A 15,875-nucleotide genomic window follows, 5' to 3' on the forward strand; every position below is an offset into this window, starting at 1 on the left:
TTAAGAGGGAATCTCAGTTATTAATGCATTCTTCACTAGGAGAAGTTTTGAGGTAAAAGCCCTCGTTCCAGTCTCTACAAGTAGGTATGGTGAACCACCCTCTACGAGTAGGCATGGTGAAAATGCATTCTTCTCTAGGAGAAATTTGAGGTGAAAGCCCTTGTACAACCCTCCGCGAGTAGGTATGGTGAACCACCCTTTGCGAAAAGGCATGGTCGAAAAGTATGATGGACAATCCTCTGCGAGAAGGCATGGTAAAAGTCATGTAACTCAATTCTACGTGCTTATGAAGTAACTATGGTGGATTATGTTATGCTGAGATAACATATGTTATGTGAATTTATCATCTTTGGTTGCAGCTATGTGTGCATGCCTAACTAAAGATCTCTCTCTTGCTAAGAGGGAGTGTTAAGTTTTTGGCTGCAATGGAGATCTTTATCTCTGATTTTATGAATAGAAATATGAGCATTATGGTCATCTTCAGCTGAAACAGATATTTGTGATTACATTTAAGTTAATATTATGCAAAAAGACGTGTCATACGTCATGCGAAGAGTCGTGCATATGGAAATGTGAAGTGTTGTATATGCGAAAACATGAAGAGTCTTATTTTGGGGACTCAAAGAGACCTTCCTATGAAAGATGAAGAGGCTTATGCAATCTATTTATGTGATAGCTTGGTATATTGTAAATCAATTAAGCAAAAGCTTTGTACTTGAATATTTTATTATCAATAATAAAAGAAATTTCGCTGGTTTGGCTGGGTTTTTTCCCTTCAAGTGGAAGGGCTTTCCTAGGATAAATGTATTGAGTTTTTGTGCCTTGTTTTTCCTCTTCTTTATTGTTGTTTATCTAATTTCTCGGCATAAAACTTAACAAGAGGCTCTTCCTAATTCTTGGTTCAGATGTTCCTAGTTTGTAGTGTTTTCATATAATCTCTCTAGCTCGAGCAAAAGCAGCATCTTTATCTATTTATTTTTCTATGATGTGTTGTTCTATCTATATTTTGTTACCTTCGTATGTTCATGGTTCTTCATGTTTGCATCTCTTAGTGCCTTGTAATCACTGACTCGGATCCAAGCATTGTCCTTTCTAGTAGTCTTGCATCACATATCTACCGTGGATGCATCACTTCATTTTTTTGAAATACCATTTGATCATATAACCACCTTTTCTTGTTGTTTAGTCTTCATGGGGTCACCTTTGTTGTATCGACTATTACTCTCTTGCAATATTGATTGAAAGACAACTGGCATATTGTAATTTGCTATATTATTTTTTTGTTATCCTGAAGTAGAGTGTGGATATTGTGATTCATGTTTTTTGCTATGAGTGTATTGCAAACGATCTGTTCTTGATCGTCTAGCAATTTGTGGAAGACATTTTATAAGCATTTTATATGGTACGAGTGTTGAATCTTGTAATTTTGAGTCAGATCTTTTACTTGAGATGTTATTGTTGTATGTTTTACATTATTTCTATATTGCTCATTCTATGGCTTTCACACATATTTTCATCTTAACACGCTTTTCTTTTGTCTTCTATGATCAAGAGTCCTCTAGCCAATTCAAGTTACATGTTGACTTGGCATCATCTTATAATGCCCATTTATTGATCACCATTTGAGGTTTCACAATTATCAATAATGTTGGTTTTTTCTTTGTGCTTTGCTGCCAAACTATTGGTGATATAATGTCTTTTGGTACCGTTTGCATTCATCATGCTTCATTAGTCTTTTGTGCAATTATCCTACTTGGCTTCCACCGAAAAAATATTCCTTTTTGGCCACTGACTAAACATTGTGTGTGCGTGTGTGTTTCTATCCTTGCTAGGAATGTCAATTATGAAGATGAGCACTCATTTATTATAATCTTGCATTTTTTTCTAACTAGCGTCCATTAAGGTGATTGGACAACCCTTCAGTGGACGATGTTTGTATCTCTTCTTGGTCATTAAGAGTATTGCTTTCGGCACAATGTTGAGACAATTCATTTTTTAATATTACGAAGTTATTGGTAAAATACTTGCTTGTTATTAACAGAGACCGAGAGGTCTATATATATAAAAAATAAAACGATGTTTCCTTAGGAAATGATTGTAAGCTAAAAGAAAGCTAAAAAAGCTAATAGATAACTACAGCTAACTAAATATTAGAAACATTCTAATATTTACAATAGAATACAAATAGATTACCATTAACTAATAATAGACGACTATTTATTATCATAATACCCTCCCTTAATGGTTAATCTATCCAAAGCATGAAGCTATCAAAAAGCGTAAAAGGCAGATTCTATCTGTTCAAAGTGCTCTACACTATTCGATGTGGGCTGCAAACCAAATTGCTTAGATTGTGCAGCTAAGTGTTTCTGACATTCAACCTTCATGTGCCCAAACTTGTGGCAATAGTTGCAATGAATGTTCTTCTTCTGAGAGATGTCTGAAGCTGGAGCAGAAGAGTTTTGCTAAGACGACTGCTAAAACTTGCCTTTATCCTTTTGAAAGGATTTAATGGCAAAGCCTTGCTCTGTGGAGCTAGAGCTACTACTGAACTGTTGTTTCCACTGATCTTGTTGAAGCAAAAGCGTGTAGAGATTAGTGAACTTTAGTTCAACACCAGAAGACGTGATGTTGAGAGTCTCAATAAAATGCTCATAAGACTTTGATAAACTCTGAAGAGTGGTAACCACAATGTCCTCTTCCTCCATCTTGCGACCGATAGCAAGCAACTGATCACGGATTTCCTGAATCTTATTCAGGTGTGCCTGGAGCAAGGCTCGCTCATCCATGATAATAGAAAACAAAGTGTTCTTCAAAATGAAAGCTCAACTTTTGTCAAAAGTCTCATGAAGACCTTTGAGATGTGCCCATATCTCGGCCGCTGTCTTGCCGGAAGGAATCTGAGAGAGCTGATCATCAGCTACGGATAATTTGAGAAGCATCACTGCCTCTCAATTATTCAGATCTCATGTATTGTGATCAGTACCAAGGGCAATCAAACACTATGTAACACCCAAAACAATTTGATTAATATTCCGATATTCAAAAATTGCTATGATCCACTGCTTCCAAGTGCCATAATTTTGACCATTGAATTTGGAGTTATGCTCGAGCAAAATGTTTGCCAAAGATGCCATGGCACGTTTTTCAATGAAAAATGTAAAATCTATGAAGGCACGTTCTTCAAGGCAAAAAAAAGAAGACCCAAAAAATTTGAAGGATGACCCAGAATAAAGCGCAAAAAACCCAAAAAAAAACAATAACCCAATTGAGCTCTCGGAAAACCCACCAAGAATCTGTAATCGAAAAAATCGAGGTCAAAAATTAGGGTTTCGAAAAAGCCTAGGCGGCAGCCATGAAAGCTCAGGTTTGCAGAACAATGCAAGTTGGGAGGCCATGAAAATGTGATCTGAGGGTGCAAATAGTCAAGCTAAAGGTCGTTTTTGGCTTGGCAAAGCAAAAGCGACCCCAAAGAGAGTGTAACAAGCGCGCATTTGAAGAACAGAATGCAAAAAAAATTGTCTACAAAAAAAACACAATTTGCAGCCAAAAAAAGGACCAAAAATAAAACATGATTTGCTGCCCAAAAACAATGGCATTGGACAAAGATACGAGCAAAGCAGATCGTTGGAAAAAATGACCCAAAAACAACTATGTAAACCGCAATTTGCAAAGAACAAAACAAGAAATGGGCCTTTGCAGCAATTTGTGTATGTGCGTGATTCGCCCCAAAGAAATCACAAAAAATGACCAATAAAACTTCACATTTTTCAGATGCAAATAGACAAAAATTGTTGATGATGGTGTTTCAGGCAAGCAAACAAACGACCAAAGCAAAGGGTTAATGGCAAAAATTTCAAACAATTGCCACAAAACTATGAAACCCTAGACGATTTTCTCAAGAACAAAAACCCTAAAGGTTGTAGAGAAAATGTCAAAAATGATTTCAAAGATTTAGACAAATAATTTCGAAAAAATTATAAATTTGTCGAAAAAAATTAAGTATTGGCGGTGATACCATACTACGAAGTAATTGGTAAAATACTTGCTTGTTATTAACAAAGACCGAGAGGTCTATCTATACAAAAGAATAAAGCAATGTTTCCTTGAGAAACAAGCATTAAAAATAGAAACATTCTATTCTAGCTAAAAGAAAGCTAAAAAAGCTAACGAACAACTGCAACTAACTAAATATTAGAAACATTCTAATATTTATGACAGATTACCATTAACTAATAATAGAAGATTATCTATTATCATAATATTTAAGGCACGAGATTATATCTTCATTATCAAAAGTGCAGCTTGGTTGTTTATCATCTATCTTACATTGGTCACTATGGTAAAAGTCAAGAAGACTACTTTATATATGGTGTTATTCTGAGTTGTCTTCTAATAAAAACTATTATGCTAAGTGTGAGAATCGTAGAAGTTATATTTCAGATTGTTTGCTAAATCTTTATCAGTCTTATTGATTGATCAGTTCTGAAGGATTCAATCATAAGCAGCATTCTTGTTATTGATTTTGAGATTTTAGCAACACTAAAGTTTAGAATCTACAGAAGGGAAGATTGGTATATACTATATATAATAAAATCATGGAGCAGATCTTCAAGCATGCAGTTACATCATATCATTTATTGTTATGGCCACATTCAATTTAGCAAATGCCCTGATAATCATATGAATGCTAGTCTGCATTTATTGTTCCATATTGTTAAAAGAGATCATTGTGTAAAACACAAAGAAATATATATTCTATGATTATATCTTTGAATATTGATCATGAACATTATATCCCTTTTTCTTTTAGCATTGTATTCCTCTTCATTATTATTAATCTCTCTTGGTTGCAAGATGGATCAAGAAGCAATGAGATGATGAGAGATTATATGCAGGGTCAACATGGAGATGTTGTTTGCAATCATGAGACTGAATTTATGATACATATCTTCATTAAAGAGGAAGATCATATAGAAGTGGTTATTATGATTAGAAGAGGAAGAAATGATATTCAGAGGGAGACTATTCAGCTTCAAAGGAAGTTTTCAAGACATAGGGAGAATGTCTAATTCTCTACAAGCTTGTGTAGCATTGTGATTGCTAAAGCTTCGTGTTTGTTCAACTTGAAATTAGTGATTTTATAATGATAATCAAAACAGTTAGAATGATGCCCATGTTGAGAGGGAGACTCTATTGAGAGAGAATTTAAACTATTCTTATACATGTTGTTAATGAGTTCTTTGCAAGAGAAGATCAAGGTGAAACCCTCTACGAGTAGGTATGGTGGAAATGCATTCTTCTTTGGGAGAAGTTTGAGGTGAAAGCCCTTCTTCCACCCTCTACAAGTAGGTATGGTGGATCCACCGTCTGCAAGTAGGCATGGTGGAAATGCATTCTTCTCTGGGAGAAGTCTCGGGTGAAAGCCCTCATTCCACCATCTACGAGTAGGCATGGTGGAAATGCATTCTTCTCTGGGAGAAATTAGAAGCAAAAGCCCTCATTCCACCCTTTGCAACTAGGTATGATGGATCCACCCTTTGCGAGTAGGCAAGGTGGAAGTCATGTGTGAAACTCTATGATTATAATCCTACGCTTTTATAAAGTAGCTAAGATAAATAATGTTAGACTGAGATAACAATGTTTTAATGTGAAAAACTGAGAAAAGAATTTGATATTAACATCGTTGGTTGCAACTATATGTACTTGTCATACTAAAGACCTCTCTCTTGCTAAGAGGGAGTGTTGAAGATGTAGTGATAGAGATCTTTACCTCTGATATTGCTATATGTTGAAATTAAGAAAACATTTATGTATTGTGTCAACAGTTAAATAAGAGATTTATAACAATATTTCCAAGCGAGCATGACATGACATCCAAGGTGTGTTATGTCTCTCGCTCTAAATATCTAACATTTTATTATATAAAGAAACTTGTGTAATGCAAAGAGACATGCATCTAGAAATATGAAGAGACCTGCATTTAGAAACTGAAGGGACTTTCAGTTATGATATGAAGAGTCTCTCAATTCAATATATATAAACACACACACATATATGATTGCTTTGTGTGATATGCATTATATTCAATTAAAAGTATTGTACTTGTACATTCATTAATTTTAGAAAAGAGATATTTTTCTAGTGTGGCATTTTTTCCCTCAAGTAGGAGGGTTTTCCCAAGATAAATTGTAGTGTTTTTATGTGCCCTTTTTGTTCTTTTGATTATTGTTGCTTTATCTTTATTTCTAGGCAAAACATTAACAAAAGGCAATGTTTTCTTGCTTAAGAATATGTTTTTCTTGATTATAATGAATGACAAGATATCTTTGCACGATCATATCACGAAGATCAAAGAGATTAACAATCGACTAGAGACCATTGGTCGCATAAAGGAAGAAAACGATATAGTGGTTATTGTGATGAAAAGTTTACCACAATCCCATGAGCATGTCATCATAACTCTAAACATTACTTCCACTAATGTTGGCTTAAAGTCAATACTAGAGGCAAGGCAAGTGGAAACAACAGTTTGGTAGCAACAACACAATTCCCAAAGTGGAATTAGCATTGACTACCAAGGACAAAGGCAAAGGCAAGTCCACTTAGTAGAAGGGTCAAAGCGAGCTTCAGCAAGGAACAGTGTAACACCAGTACTGGGGTATGTCGGGACAGCAGGACGCTGAGACGAATTTCCGAGACACGGTGAAAATGGGCCTCATTTTTTAGACAGTAGGGGGACAGTAGCAAGGGGAGGACGAGGCAAGGAGGGGTGTTGTATAGTATACATATAGAACTTGAAATGCTAGTTATGAAATCATATTTCAGTAGAACATACCAAATTAAAATACTTGAATAGCAAAATTGCAATATAAACTAGAACCATTGAACATTCAACATGGTAACCTATTACATACCTGATAGTAACATTCAAAAATCAAAACTCAAATAGAAATTCAAGTACCCATCCCAGTGGCCACATGGTTATGGAATGGCAGAGATGGGGGTACTCAAGTACTCAAGTACCCAGTGCAAGGAAGTCTCAGGGGCAGGTACTTTGAGGTTTGGGAGGGGGTGTGAGTCCCAATGTCACACTAGCAAAGAATCTAAAATCTATCACGTGTCATTATTGTGGTAAACTTGGTCATGTCTAGAAGTATTGAAGAAAGTGGCTGGCTGACTGGTTCAACCAAGGAGGGTCTCAGCAGCAAGCTCACGACGCAGAGCATTTTAAGGAGTCAACCTTTAATGCATTCATACCCAAATGCTGCATATCATGTCAAGTCTTTTGCAGAATGACCATTAGGGGAGGGTACTAAAGTAATATTGTAATATTTATATGATGGTCATTTAGTTTGTTAGTTTAAGTGATTCCTTTTGGTTGTTAGCTCTTGTTAAGAATGCTTCTTTTCTATTTGAAAAACTCTGCTTGTATTTTCTAGTTGAAGAGCTTTTATCTCCGTTGTAATAAATCGACTACAATTGATTAACATTTTAAAGAAAACAAATTCAACATAAATTAGGTAGCCTCTATATAAACTGTTTAAGGTTCTGGGTAGAACAAATCTAGCAACAGAAAAAAACTAAATAATTGCAAGGCGTTTCACACGATATAGATTTCTCCCCAGTTTATCAAAACTCAACCGTTTGCAAATAAGTCCAATAATCATTACCACTTTTTATGCCACAGACCGATGCAGAACTGCATCATATCACCAAATGAGAGAATCCACAAGAATGTTACAAAAAATTTAAATATGTAATCCTGGCAAACCTGGAGAGCGAGTCCATTGGAAGATTTAGAGGTTCTAAGATTTTCATTTTTGGCCAAAATACTGTCATCTTCAACGCACCTTCCGGCGGAATGGCTGTATATCGTTGCATTGTGTTTCCAGTAATCAAGGACATTTGCAGTAGCCCTTAACACATTATTATATTCACCGTGTGCTCTGCCAAATGATCATACGAGGATTTGTCACTTTTGCGACCGTATATGTGCATATGCACTGATCAAGAGATGGATAATATTACAATACGAAGACAATATAAACTTACCTGAGAGAACAAGTAAGGGTTTTTCGCAAGACCCACATGATCGTTTTAAGGAAAATGCGGCTCCAGTACAATGCATAAAACCCTTCGATAAAATCCTTTAATTTTATAGCAGGAATGCTGAGAGAGGGAAAGCAGATTACTAATGCCCGAGTGTTATGTAACATTTTCAGTACTACTAAAATTTAAATGCATTTGTATAGGAATAAAACACAAGCAATCTAGCAATGGCATCTTCCTACTTAAGGGCTCGTTTAGTTGCTGGAATAGGACGGGAATAGGAAGAGAAAATTAGAATATGTTTTATATTTGTTGTTAGGAGGTTCAATCAAAATTGGGAATAGGAAGACATATTCTAATTTTGCCCTTAAAATGAGCATATATATGTTTATGCCAAAAAATATTTGAAACTAGAATAGCCATTCCTATTTCCAATCTTATTTTTTTATTAAAAAAGAAAAAATTAATAATTTATTTTGAATTTTTTATTTTATTTTATTTTTTGAATTTTTTTTTAAATATTGATTTTCAACATTTTTTTAAATATTTATTTGTTTACAAAAATGAAATAAATAAAGAAAAATGAAAATAAATTAATCTTTTTATCGTTATTGAAAAAATAACCAAAAAATAATAAATTAAAAACAAAAAAAATTTAGGGAAATATTTTTTAAAATACAAAACTTAACCTTATTCCTATTCCATTTTTGTACAACCAAACAATGGATTAACATATTCTCAATCAAATTCCAAGTGAACCAAACAGGATTAGAATTGCAATTTTCTATGCCCATTTCCTATTTCCATTCCCATTCCATTTTTCTATTCTAATTTTCAATTCCTATGCCAGCAACCAAACGGGCCCTAATGGAAAAGCTAAAGTGGTGTGGAGGTGAATTAGGACAAAACGGCTCTTTTATTTATTTATATATATTTATGTTATAATAGGATATTAATTGGTCTTTATTTGGAAAATGATATTTGTGTAACAAAAGTTTCAGTAGAAAAGAATTAGCTTCAAATCAATTTTGTGTTCTCCTGTAAGTATCCAAACATAAGGATTCAAACATAGTTGAAACAAAATTCTTAATGAAGATAATTAAGCTCCATTATTAATCAACTTATGATGTGTTTATAAAAGAGAAAGGAAGTGAGGGAGGAGGATATAGACGAAAAAAATGTGAATATGTGAAGGAGAGATATAGAGGGAACGATAAGGAGGTAGAGAGGAAAATGGAGACATAAAGGAGAGAGAGAGAGAGAGAGAGAGAGAGAGAGAGAGAGATGCATTTATAACATAATTAAGCTCCATTATTAATCAACTTATGATGTGTTTATAAAAGAGAAAGGAACAGAGGGAGGAGGATAGAGATGAAAAAAGTGTGAATATGGGAAGGAGAGAGATAGAGAGAGAGAGATAAGGAGGTAGAGAGGAAAATAGAGAAATTAAGGGAAGGGAGGGAGGGAGAGAGAGAGAGAGAGAGAGAGAGAGAGAGATGCATTTATAACATCTAACAAAATTCCCTTCCATTATATTGCAAGAACTCTTATTTTGGCACAATAAAGGAGAAGTCGAACAAAAAAGTTTTAGACTAGAAAGTTCCCAAGACATTCTCAACAAGTCCATGTTGTGTATTTTTTATAATCATAGAAAGCTAACTCCATACCCTATTATATAGCTCTTATTTTATCACAATTAGAAATAAGTTAGGCAAAGGTTTTCGAGACTAGCTTTATACATGTTGATTGCATTTTCTTGAAACTTTTCAGGACCTTTTCAACAAGTATATTTTGTGCATGTTCTACAATTGTAGAAAGCCATGACAACACATCTTTAGGGAATTGTACCAAACAATTTTCTTTCACATAATTTGATCACTTTGAGTTTAGGTAAAAGTGTCACTTCTTATTTATTAAAGTTGACATTATGGATTGTCTTACTACACCCCAAGTATTGTAAGTTACATGTTATAAAGCTTCATTGCATCTCACTAAATAAATGATGGGTCAAGTTATTTCTATTTTATGTATTAACAAAGACATGAGTGACTTATATTTAGGTATGACTTGAACCATAAACCATAAAATTGTTTTCCCAAAGAATTTTAAGTGGTAAGTTATGTTGTACATTAAAAAACTAAAAGTAATATAATTTTGTAACCATAGAAATAGATTCTTATTTTGTAGTATAACCAAATATTCTATTACAAGTAATAGCTCTTCTTCTTCTTCTTCTTCTTCTTATTCTTTTGTGTGTGTGTGCGCGCGCGCGCACGCGTGAGAGAGAGAGAGAGAGAGAGAGAGAGAGAGAGAGAGAGAGAGAAGCATTTATAACATCTAGCAAATTCCCCCTTTCATTATATTGTGATAGATTCCATGCCTTATTATAGGACTCTTATTTTGGCATGATGAAGGAGAATTCAACCTAATAGAACTCTTATTTTGGCACAATTAAGAAGAAGTCAACCTAAGGTTTTTGAGACTAACCTTATGTACCGTCTTAAAATGGATGCACTTGCCTTCTAAGATCTTTTAGCTCCCTCTTCATAATACCTTCTTCACACTATGGATATGAATGTGCTCGATCTCCTTTTCCATCCTTTTCTTCCTCTTTCCACCTTATTCCATTTGGTGTATTCCCCTTCTCTTTATGACTTCTTAGACTTGATCTCCAGGACTAGGGCGACTCAAGTCAACCTGTTATGGACTGGACTGACCAAAGTTGACCTAGTTCTTGGAGGTTTCAGGGCTCAAAGCCCAAAAGGAATCAAGGATTTAAATTTTTTTTTTTTAACTATTATCCAGTCAGCTTGTATTGTTTTCCCGCTCAAAGATTGATATATAAGGAGACTTGGAGGCTTCATTTTCATATCTCATTCATTCAAGCACTCAGGATTTGGCTCCTAATGTCCAGATTTTTGCCCTTTTACATTCAAGGAGTTCAAGTATTCAAGATTTTCAAGCGTTTAATCAAAGAGATTTCTATCTACCATTAAAGAATCCTTTGTGAGCATTTCTTCTTCAAGATCTAGCTTATTGTTTGTCCTCACGGGAGGAGATCTTCATTGAAGCATTCGTCATCTTCTTCACTGATGCACTTTTATATCCATGACACTATGATGGGATTATGGTAGACCTATTATAAAGAGAGGATATACCCTACATTCCTAATTCAAGAGATCTACATTGCATTTATATACAAAAACCTTAAAAAACAAGGGTTTCGAGCAAGGTGAATCCTAACATTTATCTTGTTTTTTAATCATTTACATTTATATTTCTCAATTATGGTTACTTCCTTAACCTAGGGCTTGACCAAGGCAAGCCCTCATCGAACCCAAACCCCAAAACCTTTCTTTTTGTGTTAGTTTGCAGGTTATTAGTGGAAGGATTGCAGATCTGGAACCTACTTTTTGGATTTTTCTAAAGAAGTCAATTTTAGATCATCGAACTAAGTCAACCTGGTTGTAGGACATCTTCCCAAGATAACTTAGTCCTTCAATTTTATTTTTCAAGGAGATTTCTAGGTTTTGGTCCTTTCTTCATTTCATTCCAAGATTTGCGGATGAATATTTAAATAAAGATCAAATGTATGTGTTTTAGAGCTAAAATAATCTTCCTCTACATATTTCAAGGTGAGTCTTCATATTTTTATTTCCTTTCATATCGTTACCCTAGATTTAGGTCTTAATTGGGATAAAAGTCTTCACATAGCATCTAGATTTACATTATTCAAGCAATTAGTTCAATTTCACATTCACATTATCCTATCAAGGGATAAAGAATACATTTTTTTATATTGCATTCCTCCTTGTAATCTAAATTTAGTATTAGCTCCCTTCTTCCTTTGGGTCCTAGCTAATCCAAATTAAGTGGAATCATACATGATAATTCCCCTCCTTCCCCCACACACATATTTGAATGGCTTAGGGGAACCCAAGGATTGGAAGATCTATAGTCCTATTTAAGTGTTTCTCATTTCCCACTAAAATTTTTGGTTAAACAACTTGTGCCCCTTTCTTTTTGGATTTAGATTGTTTATTTTAGGGTGCTTACTCTCTTTTAGTGAACCCGACCTTCTTAGCCTCTTTCTTGGAGTTAAATATTCCTCTTTTGGCAATTTCTCTTCTTTGGCCTCGACTTCACCTAAACATTTTGGTGAACCTGAAAAGTCCTCTCTTTTGTATTTTTGAATTAGATCCCCTTATATCTGTTCTTAGATTTAGCTATCTTGTGTGTGGTTAGATCTCTCTTTTATGCCCTTTATTACATTTTCATGGTTATATCTCATTAGGGTTTGCTTTTGTGATATCCTCTTTTATGATCTTAATAACATGAAGTCCAACCTATAGCATTCATGTTAGGAAAATCCATAAATTTGTGGACTCTTTTGATCATGATTGCTCTTTTTTTCCAAGGACTCATGATCTTAAACCTATAATGGAGCATAAATATTATCACTAATCTCATGATGAAGACGGCGCTTTAAGAGTTTCTCCTTGATAAGTTGATAAATTTTCTATTGAATTTGATAAATTAGAAATTGGCTTGCTCAAGAAAATTAGAATCTCGATAGTGTTGTAGCTATTGAAGCTCTTAAAAAGCTTATTAATAATGATGATAATAATTTTTCTATCTTGTGTGGTATATATCACCTTATTAATACTCATGCTAAGTTTTTAACGAAATGTGCATACTCTCTTTTGGTGAACCCAACATTCTTACCCTCTTTCTTGGAGTTAAATATTCCTCTTTTGGTAATTTCTCTTCTTTGGCCTCAACTTCACCTAAACATTTTGGTGAACTTGAAAAGTCCTCTCTTTTGTATTTGTGAATTAGATCCCCTTATATCTCTTCTTAGATTTAGCTATCTTGTGTGTGGTTAGATCTCTCTTTTATGCCCTTTATTACATTTGCATGGTTAGATCTCATTAGGGTTTCCTTTTGTGATATCCTATTTTATGATCTTAATAACATGAAGTCCAACCTATAGCATTCATGTTAGGAAAATCCATAAACTGGTGGACTCCTTTGATCATGATTGCTCTTTTTTTTCCAAGGACTCATGATCTTAAACCTATAATGGAGCATAAATATTATCACTAATCTCATGATGAAGATGACGCTTTAAGAGTTTCTCCTTCATAAGTTGATAAATTTTCTATAAAATTTGATAAATTAGAAATTGGCTTGCTCAAGAAAATCAGAATCTCGATAGTGATGTAGCTATTGAAGCTCTTAAAAAGCTTATTAATAATGACGATAATAATTTTTCTATCTTGTGTGGTATATACTCATGCTAAGTCTTTGACAAAATGTGCTCAAGAGTTATATATATATATATATATATATATATATATATATATATATAGATATCCTTTAAGTATTGGTCTTCCCAGTCTTTCACTTCTTGTGAGTGTTCCTTCTATTTCCATTCCTTCTTCATTAGCTTCATATAATGTAGTTTATTTTACTTATTCGAACCCTTTACATGTTCCTTCTAATCCTTCGCTGACATTAGGGATAAGATTATCCTTATGTAGTGGTTTTACTCATGACTTTAGGCTTATGGATAAGTTGTTCCCCTATACTTAGGGATAGAGCCTTGCAATCATATTGCTCTCTACCTCTTTATTCTTTTGATTCTTTTCAAACTCTTGCTAATACTTTTATTCAATAGTTTTAGAATAACATTGGTCCAAAAATTTATTTAACTGATTTAATGCATTGTAAGTAGAATGTTAAAGAGAAATTTACTAGATTTACTGGTAGATTTAAACATTTGTATTCTCAATTTTTTTTTATCTTGTGCCTAATCATGATATTCAATGTATCTTTAATTCTAATTTCTTTCGCTGACATTAGGGATAAGATTCTCCTTATTGAATATACCTCCTTTTCACATCTATGTTCAATGCTTCACCATTACCAATTACAAGTGATTCAACTTGAGAGCTCTACTCCAATGGCTACTATTTCTAGTGATAAGAGTGATGTAATTGGAAATTCAAACAAATTCTCTAAATTGAACAATTTCATCAAAATCAACTTTACAAACTCAGTTGATGATCAAGTGAGTATTATATCTAGAGGTATGACTACTTTTTCCTATATATTTCATCCTAATCATCAATATACTCCTTTATCTAAGCCTTTTCCCAAGGTGGTGACTAAGTTGATCCACACTCATGTTCTTAACCTTCCTCTTAGTTGTCCTATTGATCCTACTAAACCATTTCCTAAGTTTGTTTATTGAAATTATTTCTGTCAATATCATCGTCAACTGGGTCATGATACTCAAAAGTGTTATGGTTCGAATAATGTTATTCAAGACCTTATTGATTCCAAAGTTGTATTTGTTGATGCTCAAGTTAATAACATGAATAAATATGTTGTGCCAACTACACTAATCCTTTACCTTCTCACTTAGCGAATTTTATTAATAAACCTTCTTCTTCTAATCACCATATTGATTATGATGTGAATATATAGAAGCAAATCATTTTCTTAATCATTTTGAGTTAGCACCTTGCCCTTTGATTTCTTTTCCACTTGAAATTGAACAAACCTCTATTATTAGCTTTAGCTAGTCTAATATATTTAGGGCACCTTATGATGGTCCTCTTTACATCACTATTAGAGTTGCTAATATTCCTTCTCATGGTTATCACCGAAGAACACCTTTTTAACAAAGGTCTACATAGAGATACTTATGATACTACTTCTATGTGGATTCAAACTTGTAATATTTTCCTCTATCATCCTCAAGGTTCTATCACTTTGACTATTACTTTATCAATGAAATATGTTTTTACCTTTGTTGTTATTCTTTCTTCTAATCAATTTCAAGTTACATTTGGTATTCTATGGATTTCTTCCATGCAAGTTGTAGCTTCTTCTATTAAAAAATGCCTTAAAATTCCTCATGATGGAAACATTATTACAATTAATCACTCTCTTTATAAACCATTGCATCCTAGAGATTGTGTTGAGATTGATTTTTATTGGCCATCTCATCCTGAAAGACCATCTACTCATCCTAATCATCAATATAGAAACTATCAACAACATAAAATAACCAAGATCATGGAACTAAGTCTTCCTAAGGGTTGTTCACCTACACCCATTTTTCCTACTGCTCCCTCTACTTCTAAATATGTTCTTCCCTCTACATCTCTTGAACCCATTGATGTTCCTTCTTTAGAACCTATGGTAGTTGATCTTAATCATCCTACTATCTCATAAGACTATTTGTAATCAACATGCTCGTCAGTGTTGCAAGAACCATCAAGCTAAAGGTAAGGCTACAACTTGTTCTCTTTCTTCTCAACCTACATATTCTTCTCAACCTTTACCTTCATTTGCTCAAACTATGAATGAAACTTTGGAGGATGCTAAGCAAGGTAACATTTTACCTATGGATAAACATAATGATGTTGTTCATATTTTATATTCTATTAATCTAGATATGGAAGATATTGTAGATAGTAGTGATGAAGAATTAATTGATATGCATAGTGATTTTCCTAATATGTTTTCTACGTAGCTTACAATCACTCCTAGTAATGAGCATAGTGACTCTCAAAGTCCTTGTTGTGATTCCTACTATAACAGATATCATCCCTCTCATGATTTTCCATCCTTCCCCTGGCATTTCAAACTGAGTTGGGGGGGGCGGCATGCAAAACGCTCGATGTAGAATTTAATTTATTCATCATAATAGTCTATGTGTTCTTCTGTTGTGTTTTTGTTTTGTCTTTTGATTGTTTTACAATATTTGTGTTTCTTCGGTGATCTCAAGAGGATAAAGTAACCGCCCTATT

General features: G+C 33.9%; 1 protein-coding gene across 2 annotated transcripts in view; it reads right to left on the minus strand.

The window, feature by feature from the left end:
- The window catches only part of LOC149534189 (Ribosomal protein L4/L1 family), a 120,687-nt gene extending 112,365 nt beyond the window's left edge, over positions 1-8,322 (minus strand). Inside the window, exons 1-2 of one of the 2 annotated variants that reach the window (XM_089804329.1) lie at positions 8,056-8,322; positions 7,775-7,949 (exon numbers count right to left, since the gene is read on the minus strand). In XM_089804329.1, the coding sequence (XP_089660455.1) occupies positions 7,775-7,949; positions 8,056-8,219 (339 nt within the window). In that variant the 5' untranslated portion in view covers positions 8,220-8,322. The remainder of the gene's footprint in view (positions 1-7,774; positions 7,950-8,055) is intronic. The other variant, XM_089804328.1, reaches the window with a different exon arrangement.
- Between the last annotated feature and the right edge of the window lie 7,553 nt (positions 8,323-15,875).

The sequence above is a fragment of the Cupressus sempervirens genome, chromosome 10, assembly GCF_028749045.1.
Source record: "Cupressus sempervirens isolate cs-2001-9-10 chromosome 10, ASM2874904v1, whole genome shotgun sequence".
Lineage (NCBI taxonomy): Eukaryota > Viridiplantae > Streptophyta > Pinopsida > Cupressales > Cupressaceae > Cupressus > Cupressus sempervirens.